Source organism: Exophiala mesophila (genome assembly GCF_000836275.1).
Source record: "Exophiala mesophila strain CBS 40295 unplaced genomic scaffold supercont1.2, whole genome shotgun sequence".
Lineage (NCBI taxonomy): Eukaryota > Fungi > Ascomycota > Eurotiomycetes > Chaetothyriales > Herpotrichiellaceae > Exophiala > Exophiala mesophila.
In genome coordinates this window covers 3,462,224-3,476,710 of record NW_015622505.1, presented here as the reverse complement: position 1 = coordinate 3,476,710, position 14,487 = coordinate 3,462,224, and the positions used below count along the sequence as shown (strand labels likewise).

The 14,487-nt window shown below is 50.0% G+C and overlaps 6 protein-coding genes across 6 annotated transcripts; 1 reads left to right on the top strand and 5 right to left on the bottom strand.

Annotated features, from left to right (window-relative positions):
* Window positions 1–62: 62 nt before the first annotated feature.
* PV10_03043 (uncharacterized protein) lies at window positions 63–2,984 on the bottom strand. Its single transcript, XM_016367435.1, has one exon. The coding sequence runs from the start codon at window positions 2,869–2,871 to the stop codon at window positions 328–330; it is 2,544 nt and encodes an 847-aa protein (XP_016226953.1). The 5' UTR covers window positions 2,872–2,984; the 3' UTR covers window positions 63–327.
* A 457-nt stretch (window positions 2,985–3,441) lies between these two features.
* On the bottom strand, window positions 3,442–5,145 carry PV10_03042 (uncharacterized protein). The gene is made up of 3 exons (XM_016367434.1): window positions 4,201–5,145; window positions 4,007–4,149; window positions 3,442–3,955 (listed from the first exon to the last, which is right to left on the bottom strand). Exons 1-3 carry the CDS (start codon window positions 4,943–4,945, stop codon window positions 3,557–3,559), a joined length of 1,287 nt encoding a protein of 428 aa, XP_016226952.1. The 5' UTR covers window positions 4,946–5,145; the 3' UTR covers window positions 3,442–3,556.
* A 264-nt stretch (window positions 5,146–5,409) lies between these two features.
* Window positions 5,410–8,346, top strand: PV10_03041 (dethiobiotin synthase). The gene is made up of 3 exons (XM_016367433.1): window positions 5,410–5,614; window positions 5,671–5,773; window positions 5,833–8,346. Exons 1-3 carry the CDS (start codon window positions 5,445–5,447, stop codon window positions 8,065–8,067), a joined length of 2,508 nt encoding a protein of 835 aa, XP_016226951.1. The 5' UTR covers window positions 5,410–5,444; the 3' UTR covers window positions 8,068–8,346.
* Window positions 8,347–8,487: 141 nt separating this feature from the next.
* PV10_03040 (uncharacterized protein) lies at window positions 8,488–8,970 on the bottom strand (the record flags this gene model as incomplete). Its single annotated transcript, XM_016367432.1, has 1 exon — window positions 8,488–8,970. One exon carries the CDS (start codon window positions 8,968–8,970, stop codon window positions 8,488–8,490), a length of 483 nt encoding a protein of 160 aa, XP_016226950.1.
* Window positions 8,971–9,009: 39 nt separating this feature from the next.
* On the bottom strand, window positions 9,010–11,133 carry PV10_03039 (uncharacterized protein; the record flags this gene model as incomplete). The annotated part of the gene is made up of 1 exon (XM_016367431.1): window positions 9,010–11,133. The coding sequence occupies one exon, from the start codon at window positions 11,131–11,133 to the stop codon at window positions 9,010–9,012; it is 2,124 nt and encodes a 707-aa protein (XP_016226949.1).
* A 685-nt stretch (window positions 11,134–11,818) lies between these two features.
* Window positions 11,819–14,321, bottom strand: PV10_03038 (uncharacterized protein; the record flags this gene model as incomplete). Its single annotated transcript, XM_016367430.1, has 2 exons — window positions 11,819–14,134; window positions 14,196–14,321. The coding sequence occupies 2 exons, from the start codon at window positions 14,319–14,321 to the stop codon at window positions 11,819–11,821; spliced, it is 2,442 nt and encodes an 813-aa protein (XP_016226948.1).
* Between the last annotated feature and the right edge of the window lie 166 nt (window positions 14,322–14,487).

The following is a 14,487-nucleotide window of genomic DNA, read 5'->3' as shown; positions in this document are numbered from 1 at the left end:
CGTGAAATCAACAAGGCAGGTAGGTAGGTGTATTCAACTTCGACACCAAAAAAGTCTCGTCCAACAAAACATGTATTCACATCTATCATTCAAAAGTCCATCGCTTCCAGACCAGTCCTAGTTGACTCAACCGCTTAATTTCTCAATTCAAGCCAAAGCCATGTAAGTTCGTACCATAACAAAGGAAACCGATAGATTCGGATGTGAGATGGCCGTCTGGACTAGACGGCCTCATCGAAAAGACATAGAACAATAAAGAGACAATCTCTTCTGAGACAAGATGCTCCATACACATGTAGACGAAGAGAAAGGAACCTCTCCCCCCTCTTAAGCCATGACATGGAACCCAAGTGCATCACGACCTCGACCAAGATCAAGATCCAATTCCGAACTCAAATCCGGAGAAATCGGATCTGACAACATACTTCGATCCAAATCCTCGTCTTGGTCTTCTTCTCCGTCATTATTCTCGTCATTCCCGTCATTTGGCACATCAATCTCATTAAAAGCAATCACCGAATCATCCATGCCAATACCACTGTCATATCGACGACGACCACGCTTGACAGTAGGCTCGGACACCGAAGGAACAGTATAGCCGTCGCCACCGACTTCGTCATCATCGTCACCAAGACCAAGATCTGCCACGTCACTATGACTCCGTTTGAGACTTGAGCGCTTGTTGGGTCGTTTGCTGCGACCTCGTGACATTTCGACTGAGCCGGGGACGTGTACGGAGCTATGGGGCGAGAATGGGTCAGATGGTAGATATCCTCCGGAGTTGGAGTGGGAGTGGGAGTGTGCTTCGGGTTGATGGTGTGTGTCGGCCTCTTCGACATCAACATCATCGGCAAACCGAACCATGCTCGCAGGAGTCATGGGTCCAGTAATGTCGTCGGATGGGATGAGACCATCACTTTCAATATCCCAATTTGCCAGACGCACTTTGGAGCGACGCAGGTATTTCTTGCGTTCTTCGTTCATTTTCGCCACGCTGCGCACATATTCTGTCTGGATGCGTTCGAGCGCGATGGCGCCCTGATCGACTTCGTGACGGTAGCGATCCTCGAGGCGTGAGTTCATGGTTTGTAGACGCTCGATCTGTTGATTCGCTGATGCGAGTGCCGTGGCTAGATTCGACACTCTACTGTTGAGGTTTCCTGTTTCAGCTGTGTGTGTGCTGATTGTACCGCTGTGTTCTTTTTCCAGTGTTCGTAATTGCTGGTGCAGGTCTTCGGACATCTGGCGTGCCGATGTTAGAGTTGATTCCAATTCGTTGATTTTCTTTAGTCTTTCAACGGCAGAGTCTTCTGCCGCTCTTCGGCCACGTGTTTCGGCGGCGGCTTTGGCTTCCAAGTCGGATACTTGTTGGCGGAATTCGGCTAGTGTCGCGTTACGCACGTCTTGAAGTCGAGATGCTTGTTCGGATTCAACCAGTTGGACCAGCTGTTCTAGACGCGTAACTTCTCCCCGGTATTTGTCTAGAGCTGCGATCAGCGACTGGTTGTTGGCTTCGTGTTCCTTGGCTTCTCGTTCCCATGACTGTGCGCGCATGCGGATCTCGAGCATCTCTTCTGCGTTCTTGTCGAGAGCCTCTTCGAGGTCTTTGACTCGTGCATTGGCTTTCTCGGCAGCTAGAATGGCGTGGTCGAAGTTGCCCTTGAGTGACTTCTGTTGATCTCTCATGGATTTGAGTTCCGATTCACGATCTCGAACTGTCTGTGCGGCCAAGCGAAGTTTAGCCATGATTTCAGGAAGCAAGTTGGCGTTATCAAATGTTCCAACTGTTTCACCGGGAATGATACGCTCGAGATTGAGTCGCATTTGGCGGAAATGTGACTTGATGTTGGAAATGGTGGAGCTAGCATCGGCGTTGTCGTAGGAGAAACCTAGACTTTGGATTTCCACGGTCATGGCTTGAAGGGCAAGCTCTGCGTCTTCCGCTCTACTCATTGCAACTTTGAGTTGTTTCGAAAGATCTTGATAGAATGTGGCTGGCGTTGATGGGAGGTTGCCGGACATGGAAGTGGGCTTGACGGGTGAGTCGGCAAAGACCAGAAGATTGGACAAACTAGGTCCAGTCTGACTAGATCGAAACAATGCCTGCTTTGCCTGACGGGCTGACTCGAGTTCCAACCCCATGGCCAAGGCATCGTCACTCTCGAGATTGGCAGGGCGTGAAGAGACATCCTCGTCCTCGTAGATGTGAATCACCCCGGCGTTATCGTTGTCGATGTTGGCTGGGGAGGTTCGATCGGGAAACTCACTCCAAGACAACACTTCAGTGTCGTCGTTGAAGCTCTGTCTCAACTGATGGAGCTGGGCCTCGGCCTCATCAATGATACCTTGACTGGAATTGATGTCGTCCTGCAAGATGGTGTTTTTGTCACGGGCCTGCTGCAATTCATCCTTGAGACGCTGAACCTCCTTTTCTTTGATTTGAAGAGTCTGCTGGAGCTGCTCTTTGGATTTATTGTCGGCTTCAAACTTGTGCATCTCCTCGCTCAAGCCATGGCGACGGATGCGACGGATGGTTCGAGGTTCCAATGTTTCACGGAAGGGAGTGAACTGAACTTGATCATACTCAGAGTCCGAATCATGATGACGAGTAGCTGGAGCTGGAGTTGATGCCCTCCTCTTAGGAGTCTTGAGGCTGGTCTTGCCCACCCACGGAGTAAGGCCAGTGGAGTCGGGTGCTGTAACAATAGCGGGTTCAGAGAAGCGAGCTTTCTTCTTGGGCCGAGCTTTAGAAGGCGTTCTGCTGGAAGAGACATGATGACTCTCCTCTGCTGGCTTGATGGGTGAGATTGCACTGCTAGGACGCTTTGATCGTCGAGGACGAACAGGATCCTCTTGCTGAGTATTTGCCATGGTTGAGCAACTACAGACGAGCAATTTTTGGCTATACAGACAGCATTGAGTGAGCAGCAAGCTAAAATTGTTGCTGAAGATGAAGAATTTTTGCTAAAGAGGTCCAAATATCCTTCAAAGCAATCGTTGTGGTTGTGATTGTGGCCGGCCAAATGGTTGCATATATAAACAAAAGAGCCAAAGAGTTGCCCGATTGGGGCGAATATACAGTTTACCAAAAGCGGACTAGTCAGCTGTTACAGCCGGCGCTAGTTACTTTAACAAGGAAGTTTAGGGGCCAGAATTCACTTTAACCGGTCACGTGCTAGGCACGAACAGCTTGTTCCCACTACGCGTCCCAAAGTCGCTGGGCAGATGCGGAGACGCGTTTCACTTGATCAACTTCATTTGGTACACGATTGGTCCAGACTGCATTTTGCAAATGGAGGCTTGACCATCTGGCAGTCCTTGACGATACCGCTTTTGGTAGCTCGAACGTGATGAAGAGGGAGCTTGTTCGTTGTGGAGCTGGCCTAGGTCAACAGCTGTAGCTTGACAGAGGTCATTTATTGGCCAAGAGCTGCTCTAGGACTTCCCATGGCCATGACCGAACTCCGTCACCGAGAAACACTTTTCCATTGAATGACTAGTATCTTTTGGTCTTCGCTCTATCTGATGGATCCTGAGGCCATGCCTGGTTCTCGTTTTACAACTTGGGTAGTAAAGGTACCACTTCTCGCAGGTCGCTGGGCAATTGGCTTGATACGCCAGAGCTCTCCTGTGCCTCTCGCACCAACCATTCTTTTATGGTGGCCACGAAATTATCAATCTGTTCGATCGTGTTCCCCGCATGCAAACAAACGCGAACTCGTTGGGTTCCCTCAGGTACAGTGGGTGGGAAGATTGCTCTCACCACGAATCCGGCCGCTTGGCAATATGTGGCAAGCGCTCGAGGTTGGGGACTGAAAATGGCGAAGATAGGCGACTCGGGGCATTCACTAGGGAACGTGACCAGAGGTGTCTCTCCATTCGATGGGATTTCTTTGGATAGAGACTGAAGGCTTTCATGGAGATGTTGCACAAGACCCCAGAGATTGGTGGCCAACTATTGAGAGTCAGTACATCACGAACGAAATGCTAAACGTGGAATACTCACCTGATTCGTCTTGCCTTGTTGAAGCCAATCGTATGCCACCTTGATACTTAACAAGCTGGGGAATGACATAAAAGTAGTGTATATTAACGGTCGGGCGTAGTTTATCAGGTAGGATTTGATGACCGGAGAGCAGAGAACGGCAGCTAGATTCCTGTTAGTGATCTTGGCTCACTCAACATAACTCAAGCACTCACCACCGCTGGCTGCCATCGCTTTGCCATATGTGTGTAACCGGATGAGAATCTTCTTCTCTAGACCAAGCTCGCACACTCGACCTCTACCATCGGCACCAAAGTAACCAGTGGCATGAGCTTCATCGACAATAAGAAAACAGTTCTTGCGGGGAAACAGCTCATCAATCAGCTCAGTCATCTCTTTCAATGGAGCCAGATCTCCATCCATGCTGTAGACCGACTCAACGGCAATAAAAACGGATGATTGGCGAGATCCATCCAGAACCAGTGACATCAAGATCTGTCTCAGATGATCCAAATCATTGTGCTTGAACGAGACCTGGCTCTCAGCTCTGCACAGTTTGAGGCCATCATGGACACTGGCATGGATCAATTCGTCGTATACCACGTGATCTGTTGGCTGGGGTAGAAATCCAAACAAGCTAACATTTGCATCATAGCCCGAGTTTGTCAACAATGCGGCCTGAGCTCCATGGAACCGTGCGATGTCTTTCTCGAGGTCTTCAGCAAATGTCGAGTTTCCGTCGAGAAGTCTAGACCCAGTGGACCCCAACCCATGTGAGCCAATGGTTTCTTGAAGAGCTCTGAGATAGTCGTTTCGCAGTTCACTATTAGATGATAGGGAGACAAAGTCGTTGGACGAAAAGTCGACCGAGCCGGGCTCACTGGCTTTGAGCACCCGTAGTTTGGACTGGCTTTTCCGTCTGGTCAGGAGGCTCGACAGCCTGGCCTCAAGAGGAGTCATGGTGGCTGATGGGTATAGATGGCCAGACTGAATGAAAGGTTGTCAATGGAATGTCAGTTGGTCTCTCACTTCATGATGACACCAATATCTCCACCGTGGGAAGACTGGAGAATTCAACGAAGGCGGCTGATGATGATGATGATGATGGGTGGATATTCCTTGGATAAGCGCGGTAATGCACGGCTGACACGGCCCTGGCCTCTCTTCCTCGTCTGCCCCAGAAGAAAAAAAGCGCCAGAAAATCGCCAGGAAATCGGTGAACTTGCCCCAAAATCTGTCGAGGCCCGCCGAGGCTCCGAGGTCCCCAGCTCCTTCCGCCAATCGGAGCCGGTAATTCCCGGAACAGATGCAGGCACCAAAAAGCTTATCTGGACGCTCCTGATCACGTGCCATCAACGGTTCTCTCACCAAAGTCATCATCGATGAGTACTCAGAGTTGTCCTCTTCCTTTTGTCCTAGTCACTCGCTTCCCCTGCACCTGGTTGACGCACCATTCGTGATGCTGTGGAGGGATCTGAAGGCATGGCAGGTCTATGGTGCCAACACCGATGTTGGCAAAACCATTGTGTCGACCATTTTGTGTAGAGCTTTACAGCGTCGAGCTCCACAGAACGGCCTGCTTTACCTGAAGCCAGTCTCGACCGGACCCCAGTCGGATGCTGATGACGGGTATGTTCTTCTCTTGACCGCTCTGTTATGCTGTTGAGAGACTGACATCCATTTAGACACATACGGAAATTTGTCCCAGGTGCCCTCTCAAAATGCATCTCTCAATTCTCCAGGCCATTGAGTCCTCACCTCGCGGCTCAGCTAGACGGCAACCCATCGGTAATTCTTTCATCCATCACAGTTCTTCTACTCGATCTAAGCACACTAACGCCGGCAAGATCCCAACCTCCGATCAGTCAATCGTCAATCAGGTCAAGGACCTGCTGAGTAAGCACAGTTTGTCTGGAGGAAGATATGTCCTTCTCGAGACTGCTGGAGGTGTCCTCTCACCTGGTCCTTCAGGCTCCATGCAAGCAGATGTCTATCGGCCACTCAGACTTCCCACTTTACTAGTTGGAGACAGCAAACTTGGCGGCATTTCCACCACCTTGTCTGCCTTTGAATCCTTACACGTCAGAGGGTATGATCTCGATTCGGTGATTCTCTTTGAAGATCCGCAATGGGGCAACCACGAATATCTCCAGGAAAAGTTCTCCAAGCACGATATTCCTACATATGCAATTCCCAAACCACCCGCCAGACAGGATAACATCCAAGACGATGAAGCGGCTCTCTCCGAATACTATGACCAAGCCTCGACATCTCCTAGCATTACATCTCTGATCGAAGTCCTTCAGCAGAAACATTTCTCTCGCGTGTCGAAATTGACGTCACTCCCTACACAGGCCGAAGCAGTCGTCTGGCATCCATTCCGTCAACATGGAATCGCCTCCAACATCATCGCCATTGACTCTGCCTATGATGATCACTTCCTTGCATACAACCAAGAGACCGACGCCGCACTGACACCACCACCTCAAAACCCCATCGGCCTAACTCCTCTAGCCGCACAAGCACCCGCAAAACCGCTCCTAACTCCTCTCTTCGACGCATCTGCATCTTGGTGGACACAGGGTTTGGGACATGGAAACCCATCCGTGGCTCTGACAGCAGCTCATGCCGCCGGTCGATATGGACACGTCATGTTTGCACACGCTATCCACGAACCCGCCCTCAATATCTCCTACAATCTACTTTCCACCCTCAAGAACCCGCGCTTATCACGCACTTTCTTCACCGACAACGGTAGTACGGGAATGGAAGTCGCCGTCAAAATGGCCCTACGTGCTTCCTGTGCCCGATACGGCTGGCACAAGGACGACGGCATAGGTTCAATCGGTATTCTTGGTCTACAGGGAAGTTACCACGGCGACACCATCGGCGTTATGAACTGTTCTGAACCAAGTGTCTTCAATGAGAAAGTCGACTGGTACAAGCCTTGGGGTCATTGGTTCGAACCACCGAATCTCCTGATGAAGGATGGACAATGGGAACTATCCATCCCGCAGAGCATGACTGAAGATGGGATATGTTCCAACCCACAAATCTTCAATTCATTAGACAACGTCTTCGACTTTTCAGCTCGTCAAGAAGACGCGAAACGATATGAATCCTTCATTACATCGACACTCGAAGATCTAACACAGAAACAGGGTGCTCGATTCGGTGCTTTGATCCTTGAACCTCTATTGATGGGTGCGGGTGGTATGATTTTCGTTGATCCTCTGTTCCAGAGAACACTGATCACCACGGTCCGAGCACATCCACACCTCCTCGGCGCCGAGCCAGCACCGTCGTCTAGTCAAGAGTCATCACCATCTCAAGACGATCCACTAAACTGGAGCGGCGTACCCATCATCGCCGACGAAGTCTTCACCGGTCTATACCGACTAGGCCGAGCCAGCTCGTCTTCATTCCTCGCTTCTTCCAACGACTCAGTCAATGCTAATAGTACACCACCTATTCCTCATACTGTGGCGCCTGATATTTCAGTCCACGCCAAATTACTCACTGCAGGTCTCCTGCCCTTGGCAATCACCACGGCAAGTGAATCCATCTTCTCGACATTCCTCTCCGATTCCAAGACGGATGCTCTCCTCCATGGCCATAGCTACACCGCCCATCCGATCGGGTGTATGGTCGGTGACAAGGCTTTGAATGAGTATCGACGATTAGACACCGATGGGACCTGGGAAGGATATAAATCAGCGTGGAACCAGGGTTCATCACTTTCGTCGTTGTCATCAGCTTCTTCTTCTTCTTCCTCTCAATCACCAACATTTTCATTCTTCCCTCCTTCACTCCTGACGAGACTATCGCATCATCCACGTCTCACCGGTTGTTTCGCTCTGGGCACTGTCCTGGTTCTGAAACTTGCCTCTGCGGGTTCTGGCTACAATTCGACGGCGACTGCAGATGTGCAAGCTCAACTCCTGACCTTGCTTGATGAGCAAGGTTGTGGTGTCCACTCTCGTGTCTTGGGCGATGTCATTTATTTCATGACAAGTTTGACGACCTCTCCGGACCAGGTTGACAGGTTGGGACGAGTGATTCTGAGGGCTTTGGAAACATAGACGCAGTATGGGACTGTGTTGACTAAGTGTACATGATATAAACAGACTCAGAAACAAAAGGAGAAAAGTTAGTCATCGATGTCGATACGTGTGGCAACTATGCAAGCCAACCGAGTCTTTGGTGAAGCCTCATCTACCTGACTTGAATTGATCAAGCTCGTTCGATAGGGATAGTCATCTATAGCACAGATAGTTTTAGACGGATTACATCCGTGGTTTCTAAACACACTCTAGGTTGTGTGATAGTGATAATTAACACTCAGTGTATCGATATGAAGATCCCCTTCCTTCTGGGCAAGTAGGTACTGAATGCCATCCTGTGACAAGGATCAAAGCAATTCTGGTGAGTCGTCCTGCTGAAGTCATTGACAATCCCGTATACCATGCAACAAGCAGCCAATTGATCTTCTCTGCCCGCCATCAAACCCACCGCACATGCACTGATGCATGTCTTCCTTTTTTGGTCCCAGACCCGAAAGCGCTGACCTGCTCTGGCTCCTTTCCAAGACCCCATCGCACTACGCCGTCTTCTCTCACGTAGCTGACGCTGGTCTCATCTTGTGCGGCAAAGATGTTGTACAGTCTCGCAACACCACTCTGACAAAATATCCAAACTGAGAACCCTCCTGCTGCCGTGTTTACAGCAATGTCATCTACGACCTCGTCATCCATATGTGCGATCAGAACTCCCTGGAAATGAGGCATTGCGCATGGCGAAGATGAGTCAAGGCTTGTCGAGATCAAACTCAGAACTTCGGTTGAGGATTCTGTTTGATGGTCCATAAGTCTGTCCATGATGAGGTCACTCTGGCCCATGGAGCCAAAGTTCTCGTTCCAGGCATCTCTTGACCTTTGCACGTCTTTCATATCCTCAAAAATGTCTCGTGGCACGTTGTACAACATGATGCTCCCGCCCCGGAAGGCTACCACAACTCGAACTCCCTATCGGAGATCTCTCCCACAAGCATATCGTATCGGAAGACCTTTTGCAGGTTCCGTAATTGTGTCGGCGGGTGGGACAAAGACCGCCTTTCGTATGAGTTTGGTAGAGCCTCCCAGGGGTGCATCGCTTCCTAAGCAAAGTAGCCCTGTCAAAGCATCTATGAAGAGGAGATGGGAGCCATCACTGAGAGGAATCGCACGATAATGATCGCAATCCACCATTCGCAAGACTCCTTGAGCCTCTTCATTCTGCAATTGCGGTAGAGAAGGAGATGCTCTATTTGAAGAGGTCGGCGCGGGAAAGGGCAAGCTTCCAAAGAACAATCTAGTCATGCTCTGGCGACGCCCATGAACAGGCGAGGTGGCCTGAGGACCCTGGGTCGCCTGTGAGCTATCGCTTCTTCTGAGCGTAATAGTCTTTGGACCTAATGCGCTGGATATTAACCTGAGCTTCTTTTCCGCGTCAATATCTTCCCTGATAGGGAGAAAGTACAGGAAGTCGCTCGGTGCTGCTAACGGGAACCACCTATTCAGATCTCCGCCAGTCAATGCGTCAATCCAGTGAAGCTCTATTCCCATTCGACTACCAAATGCCACACATTTTCGATTCGGACAAATCGCCACGCTTCTTGGAGGGTCGTCTGAACTGCCAAGGTTGGTGTATAACGCTGTAGCCATGGTCTGAATAGGTGCTCCATAGACCTGCTCCTCTTCTTGTGAACCTGGCAGTGCCTCTCTTGAGAGGCCTTGACATGATTCATCTGAGTGACAGGCGGTGAAATCTGGATCGAAACCGTTTCCGGAAACGGTCCTTTTGGAATCTGCAGGCTGTTCCGGTGCGAGCAAAGAGAGGTTTGCTGCAACTTGCTGTGAGACTGGCGTGATGGCAGAACCGTGTATGGTGGCTTGCATCCCAAGGCAAAGTGACTCCCCAGAGCTACTGCGAAGTCGAGTTTTGTTGGAATTCTTAACCAGCTCCCAAAGCATGCCCTTGCGACCGGAAAGAATAGCTGCGACAGCATATCGGTCTGCACTTGTATCCATGCTGACCTTGAAGATTGCACAGCCTGCAGCTAATTTAACGATTGGCCGCATCGGTTCTTCAGAATTCCAAAGACCATAGACGGAGATGTTATTCCCATGCACAATCAGAACAAACTTTCCACATGTAGAAACGGTGAAGCTCGGCCTCGCAGACGTGGTAGTATTTTCGCCTAGGATTTGGTGAAAATGTATCTCATCTGTCAGGGACAGTCTACTCTCACTTGGTGAGGGACCAAGGGTGAAGGCCCCACGCCACCCAAGCGACAATCTTGCTTCAGTCGCCAACCTTTTGTGACAGAGCCATTCTTTGTTGGGACTAGCATAAAATTGTGGGAATATCGGGATGGTGTCGCTGGACTGTGAAAGTGTGTTGGTCCTTCTACGCTCTCTCGTCAGTGCTCCATCGGTCTGGAATCCCAACGTGCACCCGGCCGATTTCAGCATTGATCGCAAAATTCTCCAGTTCAGACTGGCAAAGAACCAAGATGCACACGTATGTCGTGCAGCATCGAAATCAACCGGGTCCAGGTAGGAAAGGAATTGTTGTATTGTCTCTTGAGGCAGGCGATGGATGGCTGGGAAGGACGGTGGAGGGAGATCATTATACCACTGACGGCAGACTAGACGCATTGATTTGTAGCCTTCAAAAGAAGTGTATCGCAATATCAGAGAGAGGACCGGGTAAGGCAGCCAGGCCATGACAGTAGTACTCAACCGTCGGGATGACGTGTAGGGTGACTCGGTCGATTCATCCTCCTCGTCACTTTCGAACAATTGTCGGTGAAGGAGTCGTGCAAATGTGTCTCGATGTCCTAGAAAGGCATTTGGCCGAAAATAGGATGAAGCATCTTGGGACGCTGAGGTTTTCCTTGATGTCAAGTCTTCTTCGGTGAAAGGATTGACAAAATCATTCCCACCAAAACTGCTCGGTTCTCTAGGTCGCTGTGGGATTGCGATACTGCAGGCACTCTTTCCTTGGGTCGTTGGGCTGGTGCGGCCATCGTCACATGCTCCATCGAACATGAAGAGCTTGCCCGCAAATACAGTACTCCTTGGTCGTTTGATTTGAAGGAGGTCCATTTTCTGTTCGCGGAGAAGTAGGGTAGCAATGTTCCCGTCGCTGGTAGATGTGACGGAGGCGTCAAGTGATGTCAGAACACCGCATATGTCTCGTCTCGACCTTGTATGCAGTGTGGCGGAATCGTCGCCTCAAGACTCGCTTTTGTGTTTGTAGGCTGACTCGATGAATCTGGCAGGCAGTGTGTAAGACAGTCTCTTCTGGCCTGGAAACAAGGAGATATGAGCAGGGTTCCTCGACAGAAGAATGTCGAGATCCAGTGTCTAGCACCGAGAGATGTTAGATAATGATGCTAGGAACGAATGACTGAGTTAGACGGATGAATGTTGAATACAATAGGTAGACAAGTGTAAAGTGAAAAGTGAAAGGAGAGTGAGATTTGTGATGAGAGATTTGACTGCGCCCTGGTTGAATCTGTCAATGTTGATCGCACCTACCTCATTCAGTGAAAGGAATCGACGTCGGGGAAAGTGCTACCCATCACGTGCAAGTACGTCGGCATCAGGATTGATATTCTCTACTGTGTTGGGTAAAGTGCAGACAAGTGGTTGTGAATGATATTAAATTTGGAAACGGACAACAAGTCTTTTGTACAATGAGGGTATCTCGAGGAAAAGTAATCATGCATGCCAGAAAGGTTCGCTTGCTAAAAATGCAATAGGTGCGACAATCGGCTCGGAGATCTATTCAACCGCTGTCGTTATTAACTCCAGGAAGCGATCGACCATGTCCTGGCTTCCTGATCCAAAGCGTTTCGAGAGGAGAGACGAGGTTGGGGTTGATATAACGAAGACCGGTCTCCGGATCGGTGTCGACAAATCGGCCCCGATCGGTATCTCTGTTCCAGGAAGACTCTGCAGGGGATGGTAGATCAGGTGTGGTGACTCGATCAATGCTTCTCAGTGCAATAAACCGCATCAGTGGGTAGTAGGTGCGAGAGAAATAAATGGTGAACCAGATGGTTGCGAAGAGGAGAGGTGCAAGAAATAGGGACGCTGTTAGCGCTCCTCGAAGAGCCAAAATACCAGTCATGGCCACTTGGAACAGGACAATGCCAGTGATGATGCGATTGCAAATCATTGGCCAAGCCCGTCCGGTCGAATGTTGGCGATGCTCCATCGCATAGAGAAGTTGGTACTTGTAGATAAAGCCGCCGATGAGAAAGTAAATGAGGCCGAATAGTGTGATCATCCACGATGCTGGAAGGACACTATACACTGTACAGATGATGAAGATCAACATCGTTTGCGGGAGATAAAAGCCGTAGCTGAACACCGGTGGTTTGGCCAGGTCCGCGTAATCTCGTGGCGTCTTTGCGCTAATTAGGAAGAAGGGGTAGAGTGCCACCGATCCAAACTCGAGTAATCGGAATGGGAAAAGTCCCAACGCTTGCAGAATGATCAGATTGACGTAAAAGGGCGACAGCTGCTCTAGAGACCTTGCAACTGCATACATGATGGCTGAGGTGTCGCGAAGGAGGTCTCGTAGATTCTGCCAGAATTCGTACAGGGTATAAGCCGAGCCGTAAATGGTGAAGACAATGAAAAGGTTGAAGAAGATGAAGAAGAAATTCTTCGAAATGACAGATAGCTCGACGTCACCCTGTGAAGTCATGCCCTGGCAATTGGCCAGCCAGTCGTAGAAGTAAGGTACTGAGACTGAGAGGAGAGAGAACAACAAGGTTGTGAGACCTGTCTGCATGAGCGAACGTATGATTTCATGCCTTTCGAGGGCGGCGGCCAATCCTGGGAGTACTTTGTCGATGGCTTCGATACTCAAAAGACCAGCCAAAGGGGCAACGGCAGCGGCCCAAAAGATGGTGAGCAAGCCAATAAGCACCATGATACTCCACGATCGCACCATCCTATTGTTTCGCGACAGATATGTATTCTTCCATACAATGTCCGCTGGGGGTGGTGCCAAACTGGCAATGAATTGACCGGGTTTAGGATCCAGAATGGCTTGGACCGCCATTTGAGCTGCAGCGGTTGAGCGCATTGTGACAAAAGCCAGAGGGGTCGGTTTAAATTCGGACTGTCTCAGAGCTTGAATCCTTTCGTCAAACAATCTCAGCTTTTCTTCATAATAATCAATCGCATCGATCTTTTTGCCATAGATATTCAAAGGCCCGTAACGGATGGTGATTGTCGGGCGAGGGCGGTCAGCAGGGGTGATATGGGCTTGTTCCATCTCCGATCTTGACAATAAAGCTCCTGTCTCTTCGTCACTGCCTAGATGGCCATTTTCCCTGCGACGAGGTCTGCTATGGCGCAACGAATGGTGATGACCGAGGTAAGCCGTCCACGCCTCTTCAAGCTTTCTTAGGCACTGCATCCGTGACTCCATGACATTATCGAGAGTCTTCCAATTCCTGCATAGCATGACACTCTCGACCTTGCCGATCTGGAGATCTTCGATGAATGTCGTTATGGCATCTTCTGACCTCATCTCAGGGGGAATTCCAGATAAACGCAAAGTTCTGTCTGTGATGGTGGATTGAGTGCCGAGATAGGCTTGTCGAATGCGAATGAGATTGGTAGTCTCCTCAACCAACAGGTATACTGCAACAGCGGTGAAAAAGTAGACGAAGACGACATACATCCACAAGTAACTGTCATCTTTTTCGATACCTGGACCCTTGGGCTTCTTTGTCGTATCGTTGGATAGAGGGTAGAAGAGACGAAGAGGGTCGGAATCGGACGGATCATCGTCGGTGGAGTTGCTTGGAGGAAACGGTAGGTCACCCGTATAGCGATAGTTGACGGGAAGAATGATGGTGACGGAAAAGAAGAGGGCGACAGATAGGAACTTGATTGCGTATCGGAAAAAGGCCAAAAAGGCAAAGGCGTCAAGACCGGCAGAAGCTAGAACTTCCTCGCGCGAGATGCCGTAGAGAACAGGGATCCAGCCAAAAAGCGACTTTGGCAGGTCGGGCAATCGAGAGGCGGCATCGGACTGCTTCTTGCGGGCGTGATACAGAGAAGTCCATCGTGGGCGAAGTACCTGATTTCCATCAGAACCAGAAGGAGAAATCTGGGGCCGAAGACGAGGAGGATTGACTTACACAAAAGGAAAGAAATGCGCTCAGACCAAAGACGACTGACACCACCACCTGGACTTTGAGATCGCGCTGGTTGGAGCGCTTGAATTGATCATTCCATCCCGGATGCTTGTTGTCATACACCGACATCACCGGGGAATTCTGGTGGTGGTGTATCTATGCGTGTGAAAGGTGACAAGGCTGTCGAGAATGAATTGGACTGGGGCACGGGACAGAGACATGGAGTTACGTAGTTGATTGCATGCATGGAGAGTTTGAGGGAAAACTGCGGAAGTGAGAGGAAGAGAAATGAAAG